Source organism: Ictidomys tridecemlineatus, chromosome 1, assembly GCF_052094955.1.
Source record: "Ictidomys tridecemlineatus isolate mIctTri1 chromosome 1, mIctTri1.hap1, whole genome shotgun sequence".
NCBI lineage: Eukaryota > Metazoa > Chordata > Mammalia > Rodentia > Sciuridae > Ictidomys > Ictidomys tridecemlineatus.
In genome coordinates, this window is record NC_135477.1 from 35,959,019 (window position 1) to 35,984,111 (window position 25,093).

The 25,093-nt window shown below is 38.2% G+C and overlaps 1 protein-coding gene across 3 annotated transcripts in view; it reads left to right on the forward strand.

Annotated features, from left to right (window-relative positions):
- Pank1 (pantothenate kinase 1) overlaps positions 1–25,093 on the forward strand; it is a 68,686-nt gene that overhangs the window by 39,330 nt on the left and 4,263 nt on the right. For 2 of the 3 annotated variants that reach the window (XM_005333743.3, XM_005333744.5), the window contains exons 2-6: positions 3,256–3,608; positions 13,847–14,100; positions 19,196–19,372; positions 19,861–19,984; positions 22,989–23,114. In XM_005333743.3, coding sequence (XP_005333800.2) covers positions 3,256–3,608; positions 13,847–14,100; positions 19,196–19,372; positions 19,861–19,984; positions 22,989–23,114 — 1,034 coding nt within the window. The remainder of the gene's footprint in view (positions 1–3,255; positions 3,609–13,846; positions 14,101–19,195; positions 19,373–19,860; positions 19,985–22,988; positions 23,115–25,093) is intronic. The other variant, XM_040272021.2, reaches the window with a different exon arrangement.

Consider the following 25,093-nt stretch of genomic DNA (forward strand, 5'->3'; position numbering starts at 1 on the left):
AAGTGGTTATAGGGGGGCAGAGTGGTTTTGGAGACCCCACCCACGTGTTCCTATTTTTGTCCTCTTTTGCTCATGTTTGCCCCTCTGGAACATCTCGTGGTTTCTTAACTGTCTGGGACATCTTGCGGTTTTGACATGAGGGTATTAACGTATGGGTTACAACATGGGGGGTGTGGGGCATGGGTTGCGGTTAGGAGGAAGCATCTTGTGACTGCAGAGCAAAACGTTATATTTCTTAACATTAAGCTTAAGGCTTTGAGGCTGGGGTCTTTCACTCTGTCCACATTACCAACTTGAGGACCTTCTAGAGACTTTCTGGAGACTCATATAATCAACATCCAAGAGTCATCCTTCTTTCCTCCTTTTCCTCCTCCTTCCTCTCTCTCCCCTCCTTTTTTTTTTTTTTTTTTGTCAAACCAAATAAAAAACACACACATATACAAACATATACCTCGTCCAGGCATCTCTTGCATTTCTCATTAGTGGAAAATTGGGGGAATATTTTCCAGTAGCGGAACAGATTTTGCTCATTGTTCTAACAGTTGCCTAATATCCCACAGTTTAGAAGTCATACATTTTATTGGTAAAGACCATACCTTTTGTTTCGGGTTTGTTTTGTCTTTGGTAATTTGACAGCTCTTATACTTAATATTTGAACATCCTTACATTTAATTCCTGAAATGTTTTGTTGTTGTTGTTGTTGTTTTAATATGGCCTAAGAAAGGGGGTTAGTTTGATTACAAAAATATGTGCACTTTTAATTTTAGTTAATATTGCCAGAATTTTTCCAAAATGGTTATCTTAGAAAAATTGGAGAAAACCCTTCTCCCATTCTGTCCAAGTAGCAAGTGTCTTTCCTGCTCTAATAATGCAGTGCTGGGTGCATAGCCTAAGTACCTGTTAATATTCAATAGAACGTCTCCATTGTCCCTGCTGAGAAAGACTCTAGTTAATTGATTGATTAATTAATTAATTTCTAGTATCAGGGATTAAATCCAAGAGCGTTTAACCACTGAACCATATCCCCAGCCCTTTTAAAATTTTTTTGAGGCAGGATCTCAACAAGTTGCTTAGGGCCTCCCTAAGCTCCTGAGATCATAGGCATGCACCACTGTGTCCAGCCTCTGGGTAGCCTTTATGATTGGGAGTGCTTGTGATTTTCTTTTGCATCTCTTAAAAAATTTACAGAAATTTTGTAGCAGAGAAGAAACTGGAGGCCATTCTAATGCAATGCATTCCCTTCATAGATAAGCAAATTAAGATCCAAAGAGGTGGAAGACACTGTTACTCCTGAAATGCAGTTGTTCTGAATTTCAAGACTTATAACATGATACTGCTCCTATTCTGAGTCACATTGATGATGAATTTTAGAGAATGGAGCAACAAACTTCATCTGTGAGCTGAAATGACTAATGGGAATGTACTATTTCCAGTTTTCTATTATCTCCTACTAGGACAAGCAAGTTTCTTGACCTACAGTGAGCCATGTGGGATTTGCTTTAGAAACTTCTGAAAAGATATTAGGACATTTGTTAACCTTTGTTAACCTGGTCCTGTCAGTGGAATTTGTTGCTCCTAATTTTTTAGGGACTTGGAATTTTGTTTCTCCATAATAGTAGAGTTACTGCTCACCAAGGATGGTGCAGCTGGCTTGGATCACAACTAAAATAGCAACAGTGAGGCACAGGGGAGATTTTATTTGCAGGGATGGTTTCCCCTACACACTCTTCCCGAACCTGCTTGAATAGAGAGCTGGGAAACAGGGAAGCCTAGAAAAAAGACCTTGTATAGGCCCTATTTCTGACCATGTGTTATGCACAATTTGGCAGTTGTAATGTGCACAATTTGACAAGGGCTCATATGGATAAATGTTCCCTAAGATTGAAATGAAGGAAATTTTGAAAGAAGTCTGAGACTCACTGAGTCTTTAAATTCAGGTTCAATATCACAGTTCATGTTTAGCTAATGGATTCTGTTGAGGGACATGAAAAGGGAGACTCCAACACTTGGATTCCCATTTGGGTTTGCTCTGTGTTCACTGCAGATCATTGGACAGCATAGCACTAATTTTCCAGAATGTCTCTAACTAAAATCAGCCTATTCAGGCAGCTCAGCCCTTTTTCTTAACAGCAGTAAACATAGTTGTGATGAAGATTCATTTACTCTCAGATAAACATCTCAAGTAGGTTAAGTTTTCATACATCTAGAGGCATGCCTTTCTGTTTCAATCTCGGCAGGAAATGTGGTTATATGTGAACCTGGCCGTCAGTGGCCAAGGTTTTTCTGGTTTAGTAGTTCCCACTCTGCAACTGGAATGACTGGGGAATTTTAAAAATATTCTTATGCCTGGGACCAACGGCTGAATTAAATTAGCATCTGTGGGAGAGGAGACCAGATATGGAATATTATAAGCTTTCCCAGGTGATTCGGACACATTTGGCTTAAGAATTTCTGGGCAGACTATTTGGAATGGAGAAAGCATCCCTGCCTAATGCAGAAAGAAATCAAATGTAACATAAGCTGTTCTTTGAATTCGGCCACCGGAGCTAGGGTTGTAGCTCAGTGGTAGAGTGCTCACCTTGCATGTGGAAGGCATTGGGTTCAGTCCTCAGCACCAGATAAAATAATGGTATTGTGTCCATCTACAACTAAAAAAAATTTTTTAAAAAAATAATTCTGTCACCCTACAGATGCCCATCATCTCTCATAGTGTGCTTTCTCTCCCCCTTCTTCTTGTATATTGTGGAGTTAGTCTTTACAGGATGCAAAACATGAATCATTAAAAAGTGCTCTATGAAGGCACCATGTGGGTTAGAAACCAATGTTCCCTCTCTTGATACACCCAGCAAAATCAGTTCCTCTTCTGAGATTGGAATACATCAATTTCTTTGGCTAAAATTCTAATAAAATAACATTTGAGAGCCCTGTGCAAAAAAAAAAAAAAATCACTAAATATTGAAATAGCATTCAGTTTGGCAAGATACTCAAGCCCCAAGAAGCCCAACTGAAACTGTCTTAGGGAACTGCAGAATCCTATTTCTCATCTCACTTGATTCTAAAGCCTGCTCACTTAGTGGAGTGTGGGAAGTCGTGAATACCTCTGCAATTGTGAATTCCTCTTGATGCCCCTTTTTAGGCACATATAGTCAAAGTCAAGAAAATCAAATGGTAAATGCATTCTCTTATTAAATATTCAAAAACTGAAAATTTTCTCAAGTATAGGATTCAGCAGGACTCTTTCTCTTTGTCTTCTAGCATTCCCCTGGTTCGGCATGGATATTGGTGGAACTCTGGTTAAGTTGGTCTACTTTGAACCAAAGGATATTACAGCCGAAGAGGAACAAGAGGAAGTGGAGAACCTGAAGAGCATCCGGAAGTATTTGACTTCTAATACTGCTTATGGGAAAACTGGGATCCGAGACGTCCACCTGGAACTGAAAAACCTGACCATGTGTGGGCGCAAAGGGAACCTGCACTTCATCCGCTTCCCCAGCTGTGCCATGCACATGTTCATTCAGATGGGCAGCGAGAAGAACTTCTCCAGCCTCCACACCACCCTCTGTGCCACAGGAGGCGGGGCCTTCAAGTTTGAAGAGGACTTCAGAATGGTAGGTGGTGCTTGTCCTTGTTAAAATAACTAAGCTTGTCCAGTCGTGACATTTTGTGCCTAAGAACTAGACTGCTAACCTGGGAACTCGGACAAATTTACTTCATAATCTGTGCCTTCACCTCACAGAGTTGTTACAAGAAGGATTAAATGAGATAATATGTACCTGACAGTAAATGCTTAATTATGTTAGTCATCATCTCTTCTGTTACAATTACTGTTGTATGGGAATGCCAAAGACAAGGTGATAGAAATTCCCCTCTGAAATACATATGTCAGCATTTTCCACAGACTCTTACTACATAATCATAATACCAGTGTTATAGATGTATAAACTGAAGCTCACAGGAAGGCTTTCTATAAGTCCTAGGAAAATTATTAATTTTTCTACCTATTTGTTTTATAAATGTCTTTTTTTTAAGTTGTAGATGGACACAATACTTTTATTTTATCTATTTATCTTTATGTGGTACTGAGGATCAAACCCAAGGCCTCATGCGTGCTAGGAAAGCACTCTACCACTGAGCTACAACCCCAGCCCAACATAAGTGTCTTTTTGTTGTTGTTGTTGTTGTTGTTATATGAATATTATTCAGGAGTTTTGCTCACAAATAAAAGTGAAATCTTTATATTTTTCTATAATTATGAGAATTATATTATTGTTTATATTATATAAGCATTATGTAATATATAAAGTTGCTATATTAATATTTTTTATAGGTTAATTCCTTCATTAATGAATATTATTCAAGAATTATAGTTCTGCGTCATAGGAATGATGCTGTCGTATCCCAACAGGCAGTACATACCTCCTCTGCACCTGTCATTTAAATTTGACAGATGTGGCTAAAAGTAAGCTATAGACAAGAAACATGGAGTCCAGAGTTTTTATTTATTTAGTAATTCCTTAACATCCACATTTCCAATTTCCCCTTCTTATCAAGTCAATAGTCGCTGTATTGTTTAGCCTCATCTCACAGAGTAAAGTGAGAAAAAAGTTCAATAGTAGATGTGGAGATATATTGGAAAATAAAGGGAACTAGATAAACAAAATGGATTGAACAAAAAGAAAGGCTTAGTTAATCTTATCACATTGAAAAATCAGTGAGGGAAGTTATAGAATACATTTTCTCAAAACCAGTAGTGCAAACCACCATATTTTGTCATGGAACTAATATAATCTAGTCTTGCTATAAAGTCTGTCATTAGTGAATCCTGAAGACATTATTCATAGTATTTAATAAGGCTAAAAATGAAAATTTTATTTATATCTTCAAAAGTAACACCTTTACTTCTTATCCAGCAGTAATGTTCAATACCACTGCTTACTTAAATGACCTATGAAATCTTTCCCTCTAAATGGGCTTAACGACTAAACAGTTTGAAAACTTAAAAGGTTAAGGTCTATTGACATGAGAACTAAATTTGAGTCCATGATGGAAAAAGCATTGAACCCAAATTCTAGTCCTGCTTCTGCATTTAATCAGCTGGGTAACTTGGGTGAGATGTGTCCTACCTGTGGGTCTCAGTTTCAACACCTGTAAAAAGGCAGTAAAGTAAAGAGGGGAGGGAGGGTTTCTAGAATGTCAGAATTAAAAGGGACCTCTGGAGAGAAGGAAGTATAGCATTCTTGTTAAGTGACCTGGAGATGAGAGAGACTTATGTGGATGAGGAAACTAAAGCTTAATGGACATTTAAGAGGCTCTAGTAGAGTTGTGCCTTCTAGGTGACATCTGGGGCTTTGGCTCCATTCTGATTCAGAAGTGGGTGGAAGTGCTATGAGCTCCTAGGTCGCTCAAGGGCACGCCATCTTCCCTCTCCACAAGAAAGCCTCAAGTGAACCAAAGTAACCTGGTAGACTTATGCAACCTCTATCAATGCCTTCCCTCCCTCCTTGAGGGTAATGTATGTCCTGGGAGAAAGTTGCTCAATACATATTGGCTGTGAACAGATGTGTTTCTCAAGGTTCTGAGCTGCGAAAGGTCACATCCTCCTTCAGGGAAGCTTTTGGAGCCAAATGAATAGTTTGGAGCAGGGAGCAAATCTGGAGTATTTGCTAAATAGCATGACCAGGCTGGGAATACACCTAAAAGAAAATTCCATGGGCTGCCTTCTGTTTCCACACTCAGTCCTGGCCAAATGAAGACAGAATTGAAAGATAGATGTCTTCCCGCAGCCTGTTTGACAGTGCACTAAGTGATGTGCCCAGATTCTTCCAAAGTTTATGAGGACAAATAGATTTTACCATCCTCTTTCCTAAGCATTCACTCATTCAACAAGTAACTTATCGTGCTTCTTCTACATGCCAAGTACTATTGTGAGAAAAATAAAACCCCTGCCAGCGCCTCTCAAACTTATATTCTGGTGGAGTAAGGAGTCAATAATTAAACAAACGAATATAGAATATATCAAATGGTAATAAGTGCTATGAAGGGAGAAATAAGGCAGAAGGATATGGAGTCCTGGGAAGGTCTCTATGTCAAGACATAACAGAAATATGAAGAAGTAATAGAGCAAGCCAGGCAGATATCTAGGGAACAGCATTTTGAGCAGATAGAGAAATGAGTGCTAAGGTACTTAGTTGTCACATTCACCTTCTTCTTTCCAGGATGGAAAACCGAAGATGCTTATTTTTAAATTTTTTATTTTCTTGCATTGCCAACAATGGAAGCCAGGCCTTCTTGAATGTTAGGCAAGTGCTCTACTTCTGAGCCACATCCCCAGTGTAAACATACTCGCTAAGTTGGACAGGATCAATATATACTTCTATATATATTAAACAATTTGACAAATAATAAGGCAGTGCATACGCATACCTGTAAAGTCCTGTTGTACAAAATCATTGTTTGGTGTATAATAAAATTTTGCAGATAGGAATTTTAAAAATTCACCTGAGTAATTAGAGCTAAATAAAAGATGTTTAGCAAGACTGGGGATGTAGTATGTTTATCTACAATGCACAGAGGCCGGGTTCAATCCGTAGTATCCTAGTTCAGCAGACTAATGGTTTAGCAATTGTCAGGTATGATTACTATATCCTTATTGTTGATAGTAAGTTTATTTAAATACTTAGGTAATGTAATTATTCTTCATATAATTTAAATGTATAAAAAAGAGTCCTGTGTTGGATATTTTAAACTGTACAAAGCTGCATTTGGTTCTTCCTTTTCTTTCCTTTATTACCTTCCTCTTTTTTTTAACATTTAAAAAGAGTTTCTTTCTTTTTTTAACATTTTAAAATCACTGTCAAAAGCAAACTTCTAACTGGCTAAAATTCGTTTTCAAAAGTAATGATTTACCAAAATTGAACACAATAGAAAAACAGTCTAACTTCAAATGGTCTAAAACATTTGATAATCCAATGAGGAATCCCACTATTTTAAAAAACTGTCCTCCAGGTAAGGAATTCTGCATGGCTGTGCACTGAACATTGTATATTTCGGTTAATTTTGTGTTTATTCCCACTGTCTATCTCTATAGGTTTTGTTTTTTAAAAAAACGAGAAGACTATTTTATTTACCAATTCTAACATTTTTATCTACCATCATACTTCCTAATCTCAACAAGATTATTCTCAAGAAAAAAAAAAGTGTGATACAGTGGGGCACCTCTGCAATCCTAGCTACTCAGGAGGCCCAGGGAGGAGGATTCTGTTCCTGGCCAGCCTCAGCAATTTAGCAAGACCCTGTCTCAAAGTAAAAAGGGTTGTGGATGTGGTCAGTGGTATAATGATTGTCTTGCATTTATGAGGCTCTGGATTCAATCCACAGTAACACACACACACCCATACTCAGCAAAGTATTTGTAGAAAAAAGTCATCCCTTCTGCCCACGTAGCTCTTTATTACAATAGATAATTGTGAGTTTTGTTCAGTCCATGGCTAACATTAATGAGAAGCTGGAAAAGACTTAAGCAAAATAAGATCTACCCTTTGAATAAATAAGATTAACAATTTTATTAGTTGATGTAAATTTAATATAGAGGAAAGGATTTTCTGATTGCTCTCATCATGTTTTTCAATTTTTAAAACATTAAATTTAGTTGGAGGGGCAGACCGGGGATCGAACATCTCCAGCCCTTTTTATCTTTTATTTTGAGACAGGGTCTCAGTGAGTTGCTGAGGCTGGCCTGAACTCGTGATCCTCCTGTCTCCTACCTCCTGCCTTCTGCCTCCGCTTCCCCAGTCACTGGGATTATAAGCAAGTGTCACAACGCCTGGCATATGTTTTTCAATTTTAAAAAACGTTCTTATGCCAGAAACTATGAGGGAAAAGTTGGTAATGGTGCAGAAATCATCAGGAGAAAGTAAACTAATTGTGGATATGTGGAATCTTAAATAGACCATTCAAGCACATTTATACTTGGTTCCAATTACTAATCCAGGGACTGATTTGTGATATTGCAAGAGGTTATACCACAAGGTTTGGTAGACATTCACCATTACCTCCTGGCTTGACCACCCATAGATGCCCCTTTCATGCTTGAGATTGGGAAGAAAAGTCACCTTGAGGTTTTGTTATATTTCTCCCTTGCTGTTTGAAAGTCATCTCTCTCTCTCTATCTCTCAGGTCTCTGTTGGGTCTTCTTTGTGAAAAGGAAATCTAAGTGTAATTTTTAATTCAGAATCAACTATTTTCTTTATGTACAGATAGTCCTTGGTTTAGTAAGATAACCTTTTCTGCCACTTCCAGTGTGATTTATGGAGCCAATGTCAGCCAAAACACCTTGGGAAGTGTAATGTAGCATCCAGCTTTGTATTTTACTCATTTCTGAAGGACAATTTGGTCATTCAGTTCTCTACTACAGATGAATGATAAAACATATTTGGATACATCCAAACTTTTCTCAGGAAGTAGTTATGAAACCTCTTTTAATCAGATTTATTTATTTGTGTATTTAACTATTTAGTTAGTTTTGACATATGGAGTTAAAGCACTAAGTAGTTCCTCTTATAAATATATCCTCATCAAGCCTGTGTTAGCATCAGTGTTTTTTTCTAATATTAACATATAGGAAATCCTTGAATGCTGTCTTCAGAAAAGTCTTCAGGTTGGAAATGGTGCTTCCAAAAGCATTTCAACTTGAGATAAGAAGACCTGAGTTATTTTACTTCTCATGTGTATAGTAATTATAATTCATGTATGTAGTACTTTACATTTTCCAAAGCAGCTTCACACAACCATCTCATTTGATTCTCAAAAACAGCCCTGTGCATTAACTAGGACAGATGCTATCAGGAAGAGTATGTAATTTGGTTAAACATCTGTACCTGGGTTGGTAAAGGACTCAGTCTCGGCTCTTCAGCCAAATATGGTACTCCTCCTCCTATCTAACTGGTTCTCAAATTGTGGTCCCAACACCAATAGCATCGGTATCACCTAGAATGTTGCTAGAAATGCAATTAGAAATTCTAGGGGAGTGGCCCAGCAACCTGTGTTTTAACAAACTGACTAGTGATTCTGTTGCACGTTAAGTTTGAGAACCTACTGTAACTATACTTGCTTGGGTGACTTTGGTACCAGACAGATCAATGTTAGTTTCTAATCATAGTTTGAAGGTGTTGTGTACCTTATCTCTTCCTCTTGTTAGCTTTGGGATCCTAAGAAGGTCACTTAACCTGCTGGACCCCAGTGACATATTTTATCTGAATAATAGGTAATAAGAGTCTCTTCCTTCATAAAGTCCTCCAGATGGGATCTATACACTTCTCAATTAGCTTTTGTTCCTTACATAGAATTTGAGTCTTAGGGCAGGTTTGCTGTTTTTAAGTTTGTGGATTGTAATTTAAATTTAACTTACGAATTTGGGCATTCATAGAACTCTCTAAAAGAGCTAAGAGTTACAAGCAGTGGGGAGCTGGAGCCTGCTCTTGCTGGCTTAAAAGAAACAAAACCCCTGCCAGCCCCTCTCAAACTTATATACTGGTGGACATCTCTTCTGTACTCTGTGTTTAGTGACAGCAGGTTAGAATCTTGAAATTGGCCATGGTGAGGGTGATTACACCACAGAAATTAGTAATTGCTACAAACCAAGGCTTTTTTCCCCAGGGAGTTGGTTGTTAACATAAATCAGCAAATCTTGGTTACAGGGTTATGTTCAAATTAGTAGAAGCTTTACCTACATGTTTACTGGATCTGATATTTCAGATTTGTCATCAGTTAAGTCCTATTATAAAGATAAACATCGGAATATATACAGTTATGACCTCTTAAGATCATTTTGTTCAATAGTAGACCACATATATGAAAGTGATCCCATAGATTATATCATTTAGGGATGTTGTAGCTATATTAGTTTATATAAGTTTATGATGTTTGCTCGTGATGAAATCACCTAACAAGGTATTTCTCAGAATGCATGCTCCTCATTAAGCTATGCATCACTTGTATTAGTAAGTATTTCGTTACCATTACAAAATACCTAAGACAGCCTAACTTTATAAAGAAAGGAGGTAGACTGCAGTTTTGGAGGCTGAAAGTCAAACAGCAAAACACAGGTTCTGGAGACCACCACCTGGTAAAGGAGAGGGTCATATTTCGAAAGAGGAGAGAAACTCAAGGGTCAGGTTTAGTCTTTTATAACAACTTGCTCTGATGAGAACTCACCCCAGGAGACTAAGTATCCCCTCCTTAGGATAGCACCCTAAGACCTCTCACTAGGCCACACCTCTATTTTTTTAGCACCCACCTGTTAAAGGGTCCATCCACTCCTACATCACCACACTGGAGACCATGCTCCCAACACATAGATCCCTGGGGAACAAACAACATTCAAGCCATAGCAACTGTATATAAAATTGGTGATATGGAATAAAAGCAATGTGTTTTGTTGGTCTGCAATAGGTAAACAAAACTGTAAAATTTACCACCAACATTTAAATATTAAAAGGTTTCACATAAAATCTGGATTTCTGGTTCTTGCAAAATAGGGTCATCTGGCAGCACTGGGGCCCATTACCACATAGCAACAATGAGCTGGAAGTGAACTGTAAATACATGCAGATCGTTTTGTTGACACAGTTCCCATTACTCAGTTACTTCCATGTAGACCAGGGCTTTGCTCATTCTTTTTTTTTTTTTTTTTTGTACTAGAGATTGAACCCAGAGGCACTTAACCACATCCCCAGCACTTTTTATGTTTTGAGACAGGGTCTCACTAAGTTTCTTAGGGCCTAGCTAAATTGCTGAGGCTGGCTTTGAACTTTCGATCCTCCTGTCTCAGCTTCCTGAGTCACTGGGATGACAGAGGTGTGCCACCATGCCCAGCTTCTATTTTCTTACTTCCTCCTTTAGGTATTTGAGTTTGTGATTCCTAATATAAAGAAAACTTTGCTTAGAAAGAGTGTTTCTCCGGACTGGGGTTGTGGCTCAGCGGTAGAGCACTCGCCTCTCACATGTGAGACCCTGGATTTGATCCTCAGCACCACATAAAAAAAACAAAATAAGGATATTGTGCCCATGTATAACTAAAAAAATATTTTTTTTTTAAAAAGAGTGTTTCTCCTTAGATGAAATCTTAAGTGCCTGTTTTAAGTCTTCCACAAAATTAATTCAGGTTTACCAACAAACTGCAAAGTCTGATTAATTCCCACCTGGTTTTGAATTTCAGATGGCCTATTTGAAAAGTAAAGTAGCAATTTGACTCATTACCTGAAGCTGGGAGTCCATCTTTTTTCCTATAGTTCTCCAAGAAAGTGACTAATATCTCTGTTTCCTATTAGACAAATAGGGCTGTGTGACCTCAGGCTCCAGAAATATCCATCCCTCAGTAAAATGTATAGAAGAGATGTTTGCTACTAGCACTTTATTTGAAAATCATTTTGAGGGGAAAGGTGAGATAATAAAGTTTTCTTTCAGATTGACATTGTATATGCTTAGTTTATTTGCCTTGACAGCTTTTTCTTTTTCTGCCCGATGTAGTTTCAAACTGTCCAGCTGGATGGACTCTGTCTGTGTTCATGATGTTGGTTCTGGGCTTGGCTGTCAATATTGTTGATGAACCTCTGATTAATTTTTAAGCAGGTTAGCCTATGGTCCCCAGACTGGCTGATGAAATAGCTACTTTCCAGCTTGGAGTGATCCAGGAGGTGATAACTTTCCCTGATCCATTTAATATATGTTTATTAAGTAATGATTAGGGGCAGGCCTTTGAGCCAAGTGCTGAGGAATCTAAAAAACAGCCAGATTGTGACCAATGTTGTAAATACAATGGAAGGCTGTGGACTTCAGGAAAATAGAGGAGATATTATTTACCCTGTTGTGTCCCACTATACTCTTTCAGGGCTCCAGATAATTCGTATAGAAATGCCCCCTTAATATATCTGTAATTATATGCATCTCATTCGAATATTGATAAAAAAATGAAATGTTTGGAACCATTTATGAGCTATATTTACTTTATCACCAGTGGTCATTTAGAATCTTTATTTCCATGTGTCAAGGATACTTTCAGGGTCTGGGGGTGTAGCTCATTGATAGAGTATTTGACTAGCATACACGAAGTTCTGGGTTTAATCTCTAGCACTGCAAGAAAAAAAAAAACAGAATAATTCTACCACCTTGCTGGTATTCTTTGCAGGTATAGATTCAGCCAATTTTGTTAAATAGGAACCTCAGATGAGTGACACCAAGTGAAAAGTTTTCTTCTTGCTAACTTTTTAATGAAGGTGATGTCTTTTTGGGCAAAATATCTAAGTCTAGTTCTTGTATAGGTTGTTTCCAGACCCCAGAAACAATATCCATTATGGCAATGAAGACAACAGAACAGGGAATCACCGGTAGGTATTTGCTAGTTGTGTCACTTAGGCACCATGAAACTTAACTATGTAATAAGGTTAAAAATACCTACTTACAGGTTTTTTTTTTTTTTTTGTGAGAATTTCGTTGAGTTTCATGTTGGCAATTGTTAATCACTAATTTTTGTTTGATTTTTTTCTGGCCATGGAAAATGATTATCAACCCAAATCTCTGGGCCAGTGGTATACTCTTAAGGATAATGAATTAAACTTTTGAGGATGCAAAGTGGCCACTAGTTTCCAATGCTAGTCCACAGTCAGCCTGTTGTCCTTAACACCCCCTCCCAACCCTCACCCTGCCCCCCATACCTAAGAGAGTGGGCGTTTTTATCTTATAGGAACATTAAAGGCCACTCTGGCCACTCCAGCTGATGAGCCCTTTGTCTGTGCCAACCCCTGGGTAAACACATCACATATATTATTATCATATAATCTTTACAGCAACATTTTTATTCCCATTTTACAGGTAAGGAGACTGAGAAGTCAAATAATTCACCTTGTATCCTTTAGCTAAGTCAGTTTTAGAGCAAGAATTCAAAGTCAGATCTGTCTAACTCCAGAGCCCAGGTCTGGGAAAAGGGTAACTCTGCTTCGTGAGCTCAAGAGATTTTCACCAGTTCCCAGGCAAGGAAGTGGAGGATTCTCATTACTTTCTGAATGTTCTCACTTGATGGCACGTATTTTCCATAGCCTTTCTTAACAAATGACCACAAACTTGGTGATTTAAAATATTAGATTTTTTTTCCTCATAGGATTTTTTGTTTTTGTTTTGTTTTGGTGGTAATAGGAATTGAAGCCAGAGACCCTCTACCACTGAGCTGGACCCTGCCTCTTTTATTTTATTTTGAGACAGGGTCTTGCTAAGTTGCCAAGGCTGGCTTTGAACTTGTGATCCTTGTGCCTTGGCCTCCTGAGTTGCTGGGATTACAGGTGCGTGCCACTGTATCACAGGCTGCTCATAGTTCTTGAGGCTGCACCTCCTTCAGAGGCTCTTGGGGGGATTCCATGCCTTGCTTCTTCCAGTGTCTGGTGGCAGCTCTCAAATCCCTGTCTTCATCGTTTCATGACCTTGTCCTGTGTGTCTTTCACATCTTTCCTGTGTGTCCCTTATAAGGACTCTTGTCACTGGCCCACCCAGATGATTTAGGATGATTTCTTCAAGCTCTTTAATTACATCGGCAAAGAGTGTTTTTCCAAACCACATTCACAGGTTCATGGACAGGGACCACCATTCACCCCCTGTACATGCTTTTCCAGGCATGCGCCTGTCCTTTAGCACAGCTGCTTTTCCAAGGGACTGATTGAATATCAACAAAGTTTCACAACTTGTTTCAAGGATGTTCCCCTGGTTTTAGAGTGAATGACCCAATCTTAAATCCAGCTAAGCTTTTGGGGCTTCTCCCAAGGTGGTCCATGGTATCTTACAAGGTTTTGTTCTCTTTCAGATTGCTGACCTGCAGCTCCATAAACTGGATGAACTGGACTGTCTGATTCAGGGTCTGCTTTACGTCGACTCCGTCGGCTTCAACGGCAAGCCAGAATGTTACTATTTTGAAAACCCCACAAATCCTGAATTGTGTCAAAAAAAGCCATACTGCCTTGATAACCCATACCCTATGTTGCTGGTTAACATGGGCTCAGGTGTCAGCATTCTAGCAGTGTACTCCAAGGACAACTATAAAAGAGTTACAGGGACCAGGTAAACATTTTTTCCATTAGGAGAACCTCTCTGTGCTTAAACACCAGGTCTCTTCCTCAATGAACAGTGTAATAAAAAAGTTATTTTTATTGAATCTGTTTTTAAAAGAAATGTGTTGGCTTCCTTGGCCAACCAAAAAGGACTTATTGAGTGACATGTTAAGGGAATGAAAGGGTGATTTTTATAAAGGTTAATAAAATCCAGTCTTTATCTTTCTGGAAATTGTGGTCAGATTGAGGGGAGAGGGTTGTACCCAGCAGAAGATTGCCAACAAGATGATGCGTATTGAATGCTAAAGGAATGGTAAGGACAATAGCCCAATAGAAGTCAGGTAGAAGGGCACTTGCTATGGTCAGAGAAAACTTCAGCGAAACCTCCTATTGGATTCATTGGTGCCTAGCACAGTGAAAATTGCTTAAAATAATATGCCATTCTAACCAGCAAACAAAACAATGTTTACAAAGATTTTTTCTCCCTACTTCAGGTATATACTCTGGCTAAAAGCTAGAATAGTCAGTATAGCTCACAGGGAATTTTGGAATGTAGTAGACAGGAAAATAGCTCCTATAACCACAGTTGGAAAGGGTGCCTTGTTTTTTAGGACACCCCCACCCCAAGGCCCTGTGAAGGACAAATGAGCTCAGCTTCATGTTCATGAGGATTCAACATGGGAAATGATCTCCTGTCAAATATTTTTGAGAAACCCCAACATAAACAAAGTTAAAAAAGGTTTTCCTTACTGATTTTGTAAGAAGAATTCTTCCAACTTATTGGACAGCAGAACTCATTTTTAAGGAACAATTTACAGAACTAGTGCCTTGTAGAACATGTGTCAGGGCATTGTATTGAAACCCTTGTTTTTGATAATTGAAGCTATATTCTCTGGGTCTCAGTATTCTCACTTCATTTCTGCCATGGAAGCTGTTGCTGCTTACACTGTTTTTACAGACTTTTCCAGCACGGAATTTAGCAGTACTACTTACCCATTAGGAGAGGGACTCTGCTTTTCCAGTGTACTTTCATGAGTTATGATGGCTCTGCATAAATCAGTGACTTCCCACTGAAAAGCGGAAGTTTTAGCTTCTTCCAGACAGTGTTAGATATGTCTGGAGGCATGTTTTAGTTGTCATCAATGGAGGTGGGATGCTACTGATATCTAGGAGAATCGAGGTCAGGGGTATGCTAAATTCTACACTGCATTGGGCAGCTCGCCCAACAGCAAAAAATCATCAAGCTGCAAATGTCAGTAGTGCTGCTTTTGAGGAACCCTGCAAACCTCTTCCCCCATCAGAAGCCTACTTGGGTCTATAGTTGTGACTCTGTCACTCAGCTGCTACAAGGTATACATTTTTTCATTGAGAGAATACAGAAGCTTGTTCTGTCACACAAGATCAAAATTTACCTCATGGCCTCATTAGTACTGTCAGGAATATCAAACACATGGATATTTCAGCTGAGTTGGTTTTACCTTAGAGAGTAATCTGATAAAGTTATAATTTTTAAGCAACTATAGTCTTCTTCCTATAAAGAGTAATTGAATCCATACGGCTAGTCCAAGGAACAAACTAAATATTTTCCACAATTACAGATGCTTACAATTTAGTTGATGAACACTTAACAGTGTATGAATTATATGTCAGGTACATTGTCAAATGTGTAGACACCAGGGTTCTGAGTCATCCCAAATAGCTGCTAAGGAGCTAATTATGGTTGGTTTCTCTTATGCATATAACAGTGCCTATAAATTCTAGTTATTGGTAAATATCCATTAAAGAAGAGTGTTCTGCAAATATCAACATACACTGTCTGGATGTTCAAGTTTCCCTGTAAGCTCTCTCTTCAATCAGTGTTTTTGGAAGTGTGCTACAGAAACCTGCTCAGGGACAGGAGCCCTTTTAGGGACTGCCACATGTAGTGGAAGAGGGGAATGGAACCTTATGTTTGTGAGGTCTCTGATCCTTGTTCCATCAGAGTTGTTCTGCCAAGGGTTTCTTTTGGTCCAAGTCACAAAAACCCCAGACATAAACTGTTTGAGTTAGCAGTAAATATCAGTATGTAGAACATACTTTTGGGAATCACTGATCTAAACAAATGGTTTGAGCTTTAAATTTTAATACTCTTCTTATGAACTGAAAGCTGTAACTTTAGGTTTTTGTTATTGTATCCTACTCTATTTTCCCATTAAACATTTCTCAGAGACCATGCCATTTATTTCGGGATATCACTTTTATTTTAAACTTGATTAATTTGGTTATGTGTAATTTTCTCAGACTGAGTAGCAATTTTTTTCTAGTGACACAACTCCAAGTTTAGTGTGAAAGTCAATGGAAAAAAAATAGTACTTTACAGTTGATTTTGGTAGAATATGTAGCCTGTTAAAAGAGGAATGTTAAAAAACTGGCAAAAGTAGCAGTACATCTTATCTAATCATTTGGAAATCTGTTTTAAGGGTAATGAACACTAATGCTCATTAATGACCAGTGTTCTGAAATTATCAACAAATTGGTTACTGAAACGAGTAACTGAAGATTTCTTCTACGTCTCTCAAAAATCTTGCACTGTTATGAATAATGATAGTATTTGGTGGCTTTTCCTAGCAAAATATTTTTGTCTCTGATATACTGATGATTTTAATATGCGTCTGCCAGAACAAACAGGTATATCTGATTGTTAGGGAGGAAATCACTTGATTAAATAATGGTTAGCAGGTTGAGGATATTAATAAAATGCTAGGAGACTCTTGGCTCTTCTGTGACTATGCATTCTTCTCTCCTATCTGCAGTGTACCAGCTGTACCAATGCATGCATGCTTTCCCCATTAAGCTCTTTATCTGGAGTCACTTGCCATTTTCCAGTCGTATTTGCCCTCTTTCACTTTTACCAACACATCCGTTGATGAGTTACCTTCTTTCTAAGTCAGCCAATGTCTTCAGTTGCCTACATTTGGAGGAAGTTGTTCAATACCTTAATTAAAATGAATCCCTAATATTTGAAGAAAGATTCTTAAGGACAAAAGGTATTGAGAATCTAGAAATGTGAGCAAAGAACTTCTTTTTAAAAATATATAGGGAGAAAACAAAACAAGTCCAGATGACTCACAAACCAAAAAATATTTCATTAAAATACACCAGTGGCCAGACGTGGTAGCACACACCTGTAATCCCCGTGGCTTGGGAGGCTGAGGCAGGAGAATTGCAAGTTCAAAGCCAGCCTGAGCAATTTAGTGAGGTCTTGTATCAAAATGAAAAACAAAAAGGGCTTGGGATGTGACTCAGTGGTTAAGCATCCCTGGGTTCAATCCCTGGTACCGGAAACAAACAAGAACCTAACCAGTAGCAGGGATGGGATGTAGCTCAGTGGTAGATCACTTGCCTGATATGCCTGAGGCCCTGGGTGCACTTCACAGCACCACAAAAAAAAAAAAAAAATGCAAAGACAAAATACTCACACTAGCTTTGTAAGATAGGCTGAAACCAACAATATAGCATGACACACCATATTAAATGCAAATGGTGACACACTCTCTTAGAGGAAGTCCTAAATTTCTATTGCTCTAGTGGTGCTTAGCTACATCATTCTGCATGGAAAAGAACCCATAATTTCACCAAACTTGCATTTTTTTTTTTTTAAGAATCACAATGTAAGAATATTACACAGTTTTGCTTTAGATGCAATTTAAAGAACTATGTGCCTATCCTTCAATCTTGTACCTTCTTATTAGCAGTTATTGACAGTGAATGTCATTAATCTTGAATTTTCTTTTTTAAAATTTAAGGTAAAAATAACCTTACCTTCAACCAGGCCTTTTGGCACTTGCCTGTAACCCCAGCAACTCAGGAGGCTGAGGGAAGAAGGAAGGTCTCAAGTTTGAGGCCAGCCTCAGCGACTTAATAAAACTCTGTCTCAAAAAATCAAATAAGAAGGTTGGAGATACAGCTCATAGATAGAACATCTCTAGATTTGATCCCCAGTACCAAAAATAAATAAATAAATAAATAAATAGCCTTAATGCTAACTTATTTTTTTCCTTAGAATTAAAAGTCAGTGCAAAAATATAAATTGGGTTCCGAGAGCTAGTGGCTTTGGGGCGGGGGGGGGGGGGGGCTTCTGAACCAATTGCTATGAGCAGCTCTCTCATATGTTTATTTTTTCACCTAATAAGTGAAGAGTAAAACTTAGACTTAACCATTTAGAAACGAACTCCTTTTCCTGCTAGGAGTTCCCTGATGGTAGCTTTACCCAGAATCTGCTTTTCTTTCCAGGAGGTAACTTTGATATTAATGCACATTTGAGTTTGTCCTCTCCTACTATAATTAGTGTCTAATTTTGTCTAAAAAGACTATCTTAGAGGAGTGTTTCCCCAAATGATTGAAAGCTTTCAAAACATAATTGAAGCATTGGAATGATTTTGTGACCTTTGTGACTGGTTTTTAGCCTTGGGTAATAAGTAAAATATCAGTAACCAAATATCCAAAGTCTACCAGGGAAAACAACTTTAATATCAGATAGATCTATAGATCTAAGAAGTTGGAATGAGACTTTCTTTGCTAGGGAAACAATGTCAGGTGAAAGAGAGCCTTCAGGCTGGTGGCTCCTGCTGAGTTCTAGGTCAGTTTTGTCATTCGAGAGTTTAGTTCCATAATTAGTTGGGAATCATATATACACTATTTCTTTTTCAAAATGTTTGTACTCAGCTGCATATGGTTTTAAAATATCAGTTATTTGTTGCTTTCAGACCACCCAATTAGAAGAGGTTCCATTTCACAGGTGGAAAGACTGAATGAAGAGCTTAGGTTAGTGGCTGGTTGAAGGTCTCACAACAGAAATCAGTGAGAGTCTATCTCTAGTTTTGTTCTCAAATTTAGGGGCAAGTTTTCCCTTATGTTTAATGTTAGCCTCTGCCCTCTTTTCTGACCCAATCTACAAGACTTCTTTTGTGCTCTAGTTCTTTAAATGCCCTTTTGTTTTCAAATAAAGTGCCCCTTTGCTTTTCTTCTGTTTTTCTTAACCCATTTTAATAGTCTTGATGTAGTTGGGGACTCGGATGGGCATAACTTCAAGTAAAATTTAAAAATAAACCTTATTGTTCCTTCAGTCTTGGAGGTGGAACATTCCTAGGCCTATGTTGCTTGCTGACTGGTTGTGAGACCTTTGAAGAAGCTCTGGAAATGGCAGCTAAAGGCGACAGCACCAATGTTGATAAGCTGGTGAAGGACATTTACGGAGGAGACTATGAACGATTTGGCCTTCAAGGATCTGCTGTAGCATCAAGGTAGAGACTAAGTAGCTAGGAGCAGTAGTGACTATACATGAGGCAGCCTCTCCACCCTGGCCATTCATTTATTTTTTCAAATGTCAGCCCACCAGCCTGGTGCAAATATCAATCATATGAGATCTCACACTTGATTTCCTGTCCTTAATGAACACTGAGATGTTTAGCCCTTGATGCTTGTGCTTAAAATAAGGCAACTTTGAAAGAAGGTTCTAGAAAACTACAACAGTTATCTCTGTTCCATTCTTGTCCAGATATCTAGAGGTATTAAAAAATTTCCCTACATTATAGCCATTCTACTTTGTCCCTATTAAGAAGGGGCAACCAGCCATTCATACTGTAATCTTGTCTGCTTGTAAACCATGATAGCAAAATCAGGTAAATTGAGCTTGAACAGAGATTCATAGAGCCTTCCACAGTGCCTTGGTGGAAGCACAGATCCTGCCTGAGGATGATTTTGAACGCTCTCACTAATATTTCCAACATAGCTTTGGCAACATGATGAGTAAAGAAAAGCGAGATTCCATCAGCAAGGAAGACCTCGCCCGGGCCACCTTGGTCACCATCACCAACAACATTGGCTCCATTGCTCGGATGTGTGCACTGAATGAGGTAAAGTCTTAACCTGGGGAAAGACATGTGTTTTTGCTTATTATATAGTGTGATAACTGTTGATTTTTAAAAAACTGCAGATCCTTGGGAAATCTGTTCTTTATTATATAGTTACACCTTAGAGAATAGGAGGTGTGTGTGTTGGGGGAGGGGGAAGAGTATGTGTTATATTTTTAAGCAGACACAAGCTGACAAATGGTAAACCATCAAACAGTGGAAATATGGTAAAATTCCAACCCATGTTGCAGCCTCTCTAACCATCATTATGGCCCTGTGTTCACTGAAATGTAAGCAAAAGCTTTGGGCATCCTTGCAAATAATTCCAGATAAAATGCTTCCACTTGCAATGTCCGATATTCTCTTTGCTTTCAGCTTCTTTACAGTGTTGCCTTGTGGCATGGAGTTCAAGCAGCATTGTACAGGGCTATCAAAGCACAGAGAGCTTGCTACAGCAGAGGCTAGCCAGAGACCCAGGCACAATAAGGGGTGGAGCTGGTGACAAAGCTTTACTAACATTGTTTTGAAACACTGCAAAATGGAACCCTTTTCTGAAATACAAGATTTGTAAAGTAGAACAACTTTCTCTTTCACCGAGGTCTGTCAGGAAGACAAGAAAAAGAAGTTGGGGTGTGGAACAGGTAATAGGAGAAATATTACTGATAGTAAGTCAGTAACGGAGTTTGAAGTATGTAATTATATGACATACTCACAGAAGAGGGCTCAAATTCTAAGTGTGAACTTTCTCACAGACACACAACCTGTATAGCCACAACCCAGATCAAGAAATAGAGTAATACAGATATTTTGAAACCCTTCCTGGCCCCTCCCTGTTGAATAGTGGAATGTCAGGATATGAGGCATTCTTTGTTATGGGTGGGTGGTAACCTTGCCTTTGAGCTTTGGGATTACAAAAGAGACACCTTCTTTACAACATTCCTAACATATTTTGTTGACTTATGGGTCAAGGTCATAACTTTTTGGAAGTCCTCAGTTTGGGGATTAAGTGGGAGGCTGATAATTAGGTAAAAGTGTATTCGAGAGAGATATGCCCTTTTGAAGTCCACTTTGGTCATGAGATTCATTGTAACAGAGAGGTTATTTTTTTGGCATTAACCTAGAAAGGGTGTTTATCCAAATAGCCAAACAAGCCCCACGACTAATATGTGTGTAGCTCGCTGTACTCACAGGCTCTGGAAGGTCAGATACACAGTTATGTCCCTTGCCACGTAGAGCAATAGCTGCCCTTTCCCCTACTTGCCATGGAGCGGCCTTTGCCTTGCACTTCTGGCTGAAGTGAGCCAGCAGGTCTCTTCACACGTATCATAATCCCTTTAGGGAGGAAAACAGATTTTATTTTTCACTACATGAAAATGTAGTCATGTTGTATACTGGTTTGAGTAACTGGATGTTTCTGTTGGAGTTTAATGAATGAAGGCACTTGGCCATTACCTAGGGGCCAAGGCTCCATTAGAGGGTGTTCATTCAGTGCTGGTTCCCAGGGGACACACCAGTGACCGGCATTGTTCCATTGCCCTGTGAGCACAGTAACGAAGTCTTCTGTCCTTGTGTTGCTCTCTAGATTCACTGACTTGAGAATCCTTGACTCCAGCCATTGCATGGATGGGGGCACCATGTTTACGTTTTTGTTGTGATGATTGGAATGCTGTGAAATACTTTTCCATCCACATTAAAGTTTCATATTTCTGTTTTTGAATAGATTATAAACTTCTGCATTTTGTGTTTATAAGACAGCAGAATAAACATACAAGGAAGTGAGTTACCATTTCTACCCTATCACTCAATAGGAACCTCACTAGATAGAGGCAGCCCTTTGTTTTAGTTTTTGTTTGTTTGTTTCTGAATAAATATATACTTCCAAAGGTAGCAAACTCTACATAATCTTCTTTTTAAAAATAACAGCTTTGCTAAGACATAATCACATTCCATACAATTAATTCACTTTCTACATACTATTCTACATCTTGCCTAATTTCTCAGCTTTTTATTATGAAAATTGGTAAACATGCATAAAGGAATGAGAATAGTTCAGAGAACCTCCACATGTCCAACAGCTCAGACTCAGCAGTTATCAGGACTTTGCCACAATGCTTTATGTATTTTTCTTTCTTTCCTCCTTCTACTCCTCTCAATTCCTTCTTTTTTTTTTTTTTTTTGCTAGAATATCAGAAAGCAAATTCTAACCATTGTATCAGTCTATCTGTATTTCAGTGTGGATCTCTGAAAATATTGCCTCTTGCTTTTTTTACATAACCTATCTTGAGATTGTTCATATCAATATATTTTAACTTTCATTTTTAATGACTATATAGCATCCTAACATTGATATGCAGTTATTGGTTTGGCCACTTTTCTAGTGATATTTGTTTTATTTCTAGTCTCTGAAAAGCCTGCACTGTATTTATTTATGAATACACACATATTTGTATACACACATGTTTTGCATATATGTCAAAATTCTGGCAGATAAACTCCCAGAAGGGAAAATGCTGAGTCAAAGGATATGTTCACTATAGTTTTGACAGATATTACAAAGTGCCCTTAATAAAAGTGGTTTTAATTTATATCCCCACCAAGCAGAGCATAAAAGTATAAGCTTCTTTACTCATTTCTATATTACATTGTTGTTTTTTTTCTTATCCGTTTGTAGGACCTCTTTTAAGTTTAGGAAATTAAGAAATGCACAAGAAAATTTAGCTAAACTTGAACTTTAGTTATGATGATATATATTAATTATATGGAGCTGAACTACATGTCAGACCCAACACTTGCAAACAACCCTGATGTCAGTTTCTGCTTTGTCCAACTAAAATCTCCCCCTCCTATCCTTCCGGAGTGCACTGTGAGATTTGCTCAGCTTCATTTTGGAGATACCAAAGTGGTTCACTGTGCAAGCTTCTGTACAATGACATACAGAACATTGGGATCTTTGCTGATGGTATTTTTCTGCCATGATTCAATGGTTTGTCTTTAATTTTTTTTCCAGAATATTGACAGAGTTGTGTTTGTTGGGAATTTTCTCAGAATCAATATGGTCTCCATGAAGCTGCTAGCATATGCCATGGATTTTTGGTCCAAAGGACAACTGAAGGCTCTGTTTTTGGAACATGAGGTGGGTTGAGCTTCCACAGACTGAATTGTTCTACATGGAGTGTAGAATTGACTAACATATGAGTGGGTCTCTTCATTTTATAACTGGTCAGGTAGAAATGTTGCCAATTTAAACTTTGCATTTATGCAAAGGATGACAAAGAGCTACAGAAAGTTTGGGGTCAGGGGATAGGATGCCGAGTATTGAACTCAGAGACTCTTCACCACTGAGCTGCATTCCGAGTCTTTTTTATTTTTCACTTTGAGACAGGGTCTCTGTAAACTGTGTGTCTTGCTAAATTGCTGAAGTTGGCCTCAAATTTGTGGTCCTTTCGTCTCAGGCTCCCGAGTTGCTGGGGTTCCAGGCATGTATCACTGTGAAGGCTTGCCAGAAAATGGAAGCATTTTATCTAATAATTAGGACTGGTAGTTGGTTAATTAAAAAAAAAAAAGCCACTGGAAAAGTAGATTAATAAAACCCTTGTGGAAAACTGTGGATGTCTCTCAGAAACTACCCTAGGACTTAGCAATCCCACTTCTGGGTATTTACCCAAAGAGATTTGAAATCAAGGTATTGAAAAGTTGTCTGCCTGCCAATATTTACTACCGATTATTCACAATAACTAAGAAATGAAATCAATCTAAGTGTTCATCATCAGCAACACATGAATGGATAAAGAAAATATGATATCTAATAGAATACTATTCAGCCTTAAAAGCAAAAGAAATTCTGTCATTTGTGACAACATGAATAAAATTGGAGAACAAGATGCTAAATGAAATAGGTCAAACTCAGAAAAATAAATGTCACATATTCTCACATGTGGAATCTTTTTTCTTTCTTCTTTTTCTTTCTTCTTCTTTTTTTCTTTTTTTGGTACAAGGATTGAACCCAGGGGTGCTTAACCACTGAGCCACATTCCCAGCCCCTTTTTATATTTTATTTATAGAAGGTGTCTCATTTAGTTGCTAAAGCCCTTGCTAAGTTGCTGAGGCAGGCCTTGAACTTAAGATCCTCCTGCTTCAACCTCCTGAGTGGCTGGGATTATAGGCATGTGCCACCACACCTGGCATGGGTAGAATCTTAAAGAACTGAACTCATGAAAGCAGAATGGTGGTTACAAGAGGCTGGGAGTTGGCAAGAATGAGGAAATGATGGTCATAGGGTACAAAATCAGATAGGAGAAGTAAGTCTTTTTTGAGATCTACTGCACAGTGTGGTGAACAGTGTATTGTATATTTCAAAATTGTCTTGAGACTAAATTTCAGATATTCTCACTGCAAAAAAAATGGCTAAGTATTTGAGGTAACAGATATGTTGGTTAGTTTGATTTAATCATCCCATTGAATTGAAAAGTCATAATATCACTTTTGTACCCCATAAATATATATAATTACTAATTGTCAATCACTGATAAAATTAATTAATTAATTTACTTATTTATTTATATTATTGTGGGGATTTGGGCTGGGGGCACTCTACCACTGAGCTTCATCTATAGCCCTTTTCACTTTTGAGACAGGAGCTCAATAAGTTGCCAAGACTGACCTAGAACTTGTGATCCTCCTGCTTCGGTCTCCCAAGTTGCTGGGATTACAGGTGTGCACTAACATGCCCAGTTTTAAAAAAACTTTAAAGTCAGTTAAAATAGGTTATCATTTAAAAAAGCATCTCCCTACTCTAATTATTTTATTTTAATTTTAAAATGCATAAATGGGGCTGGGAACATGGCTGAAGCTGTAGCGCGCTCGCCTGGCAAGCGTGCGGCCCGGGTTCGATCCTCAGCACCACATACAAACAAAGATGTTGTGTCCGCCGAAAACTAAAAATAAATATTAAAAAATTCTCAAAAAAATGCATAAATATTTATCTACTTACCAGTCTTTCAGTGTAGGACCAAAAATTCCATTTTTGAGAATGGTTTATGTGATTAGGGCACTACTGTTTTCTGTAAGTATGTAACTTCTTTGATTTTCAGTTTGTTTCTTTTAAGTGGATCA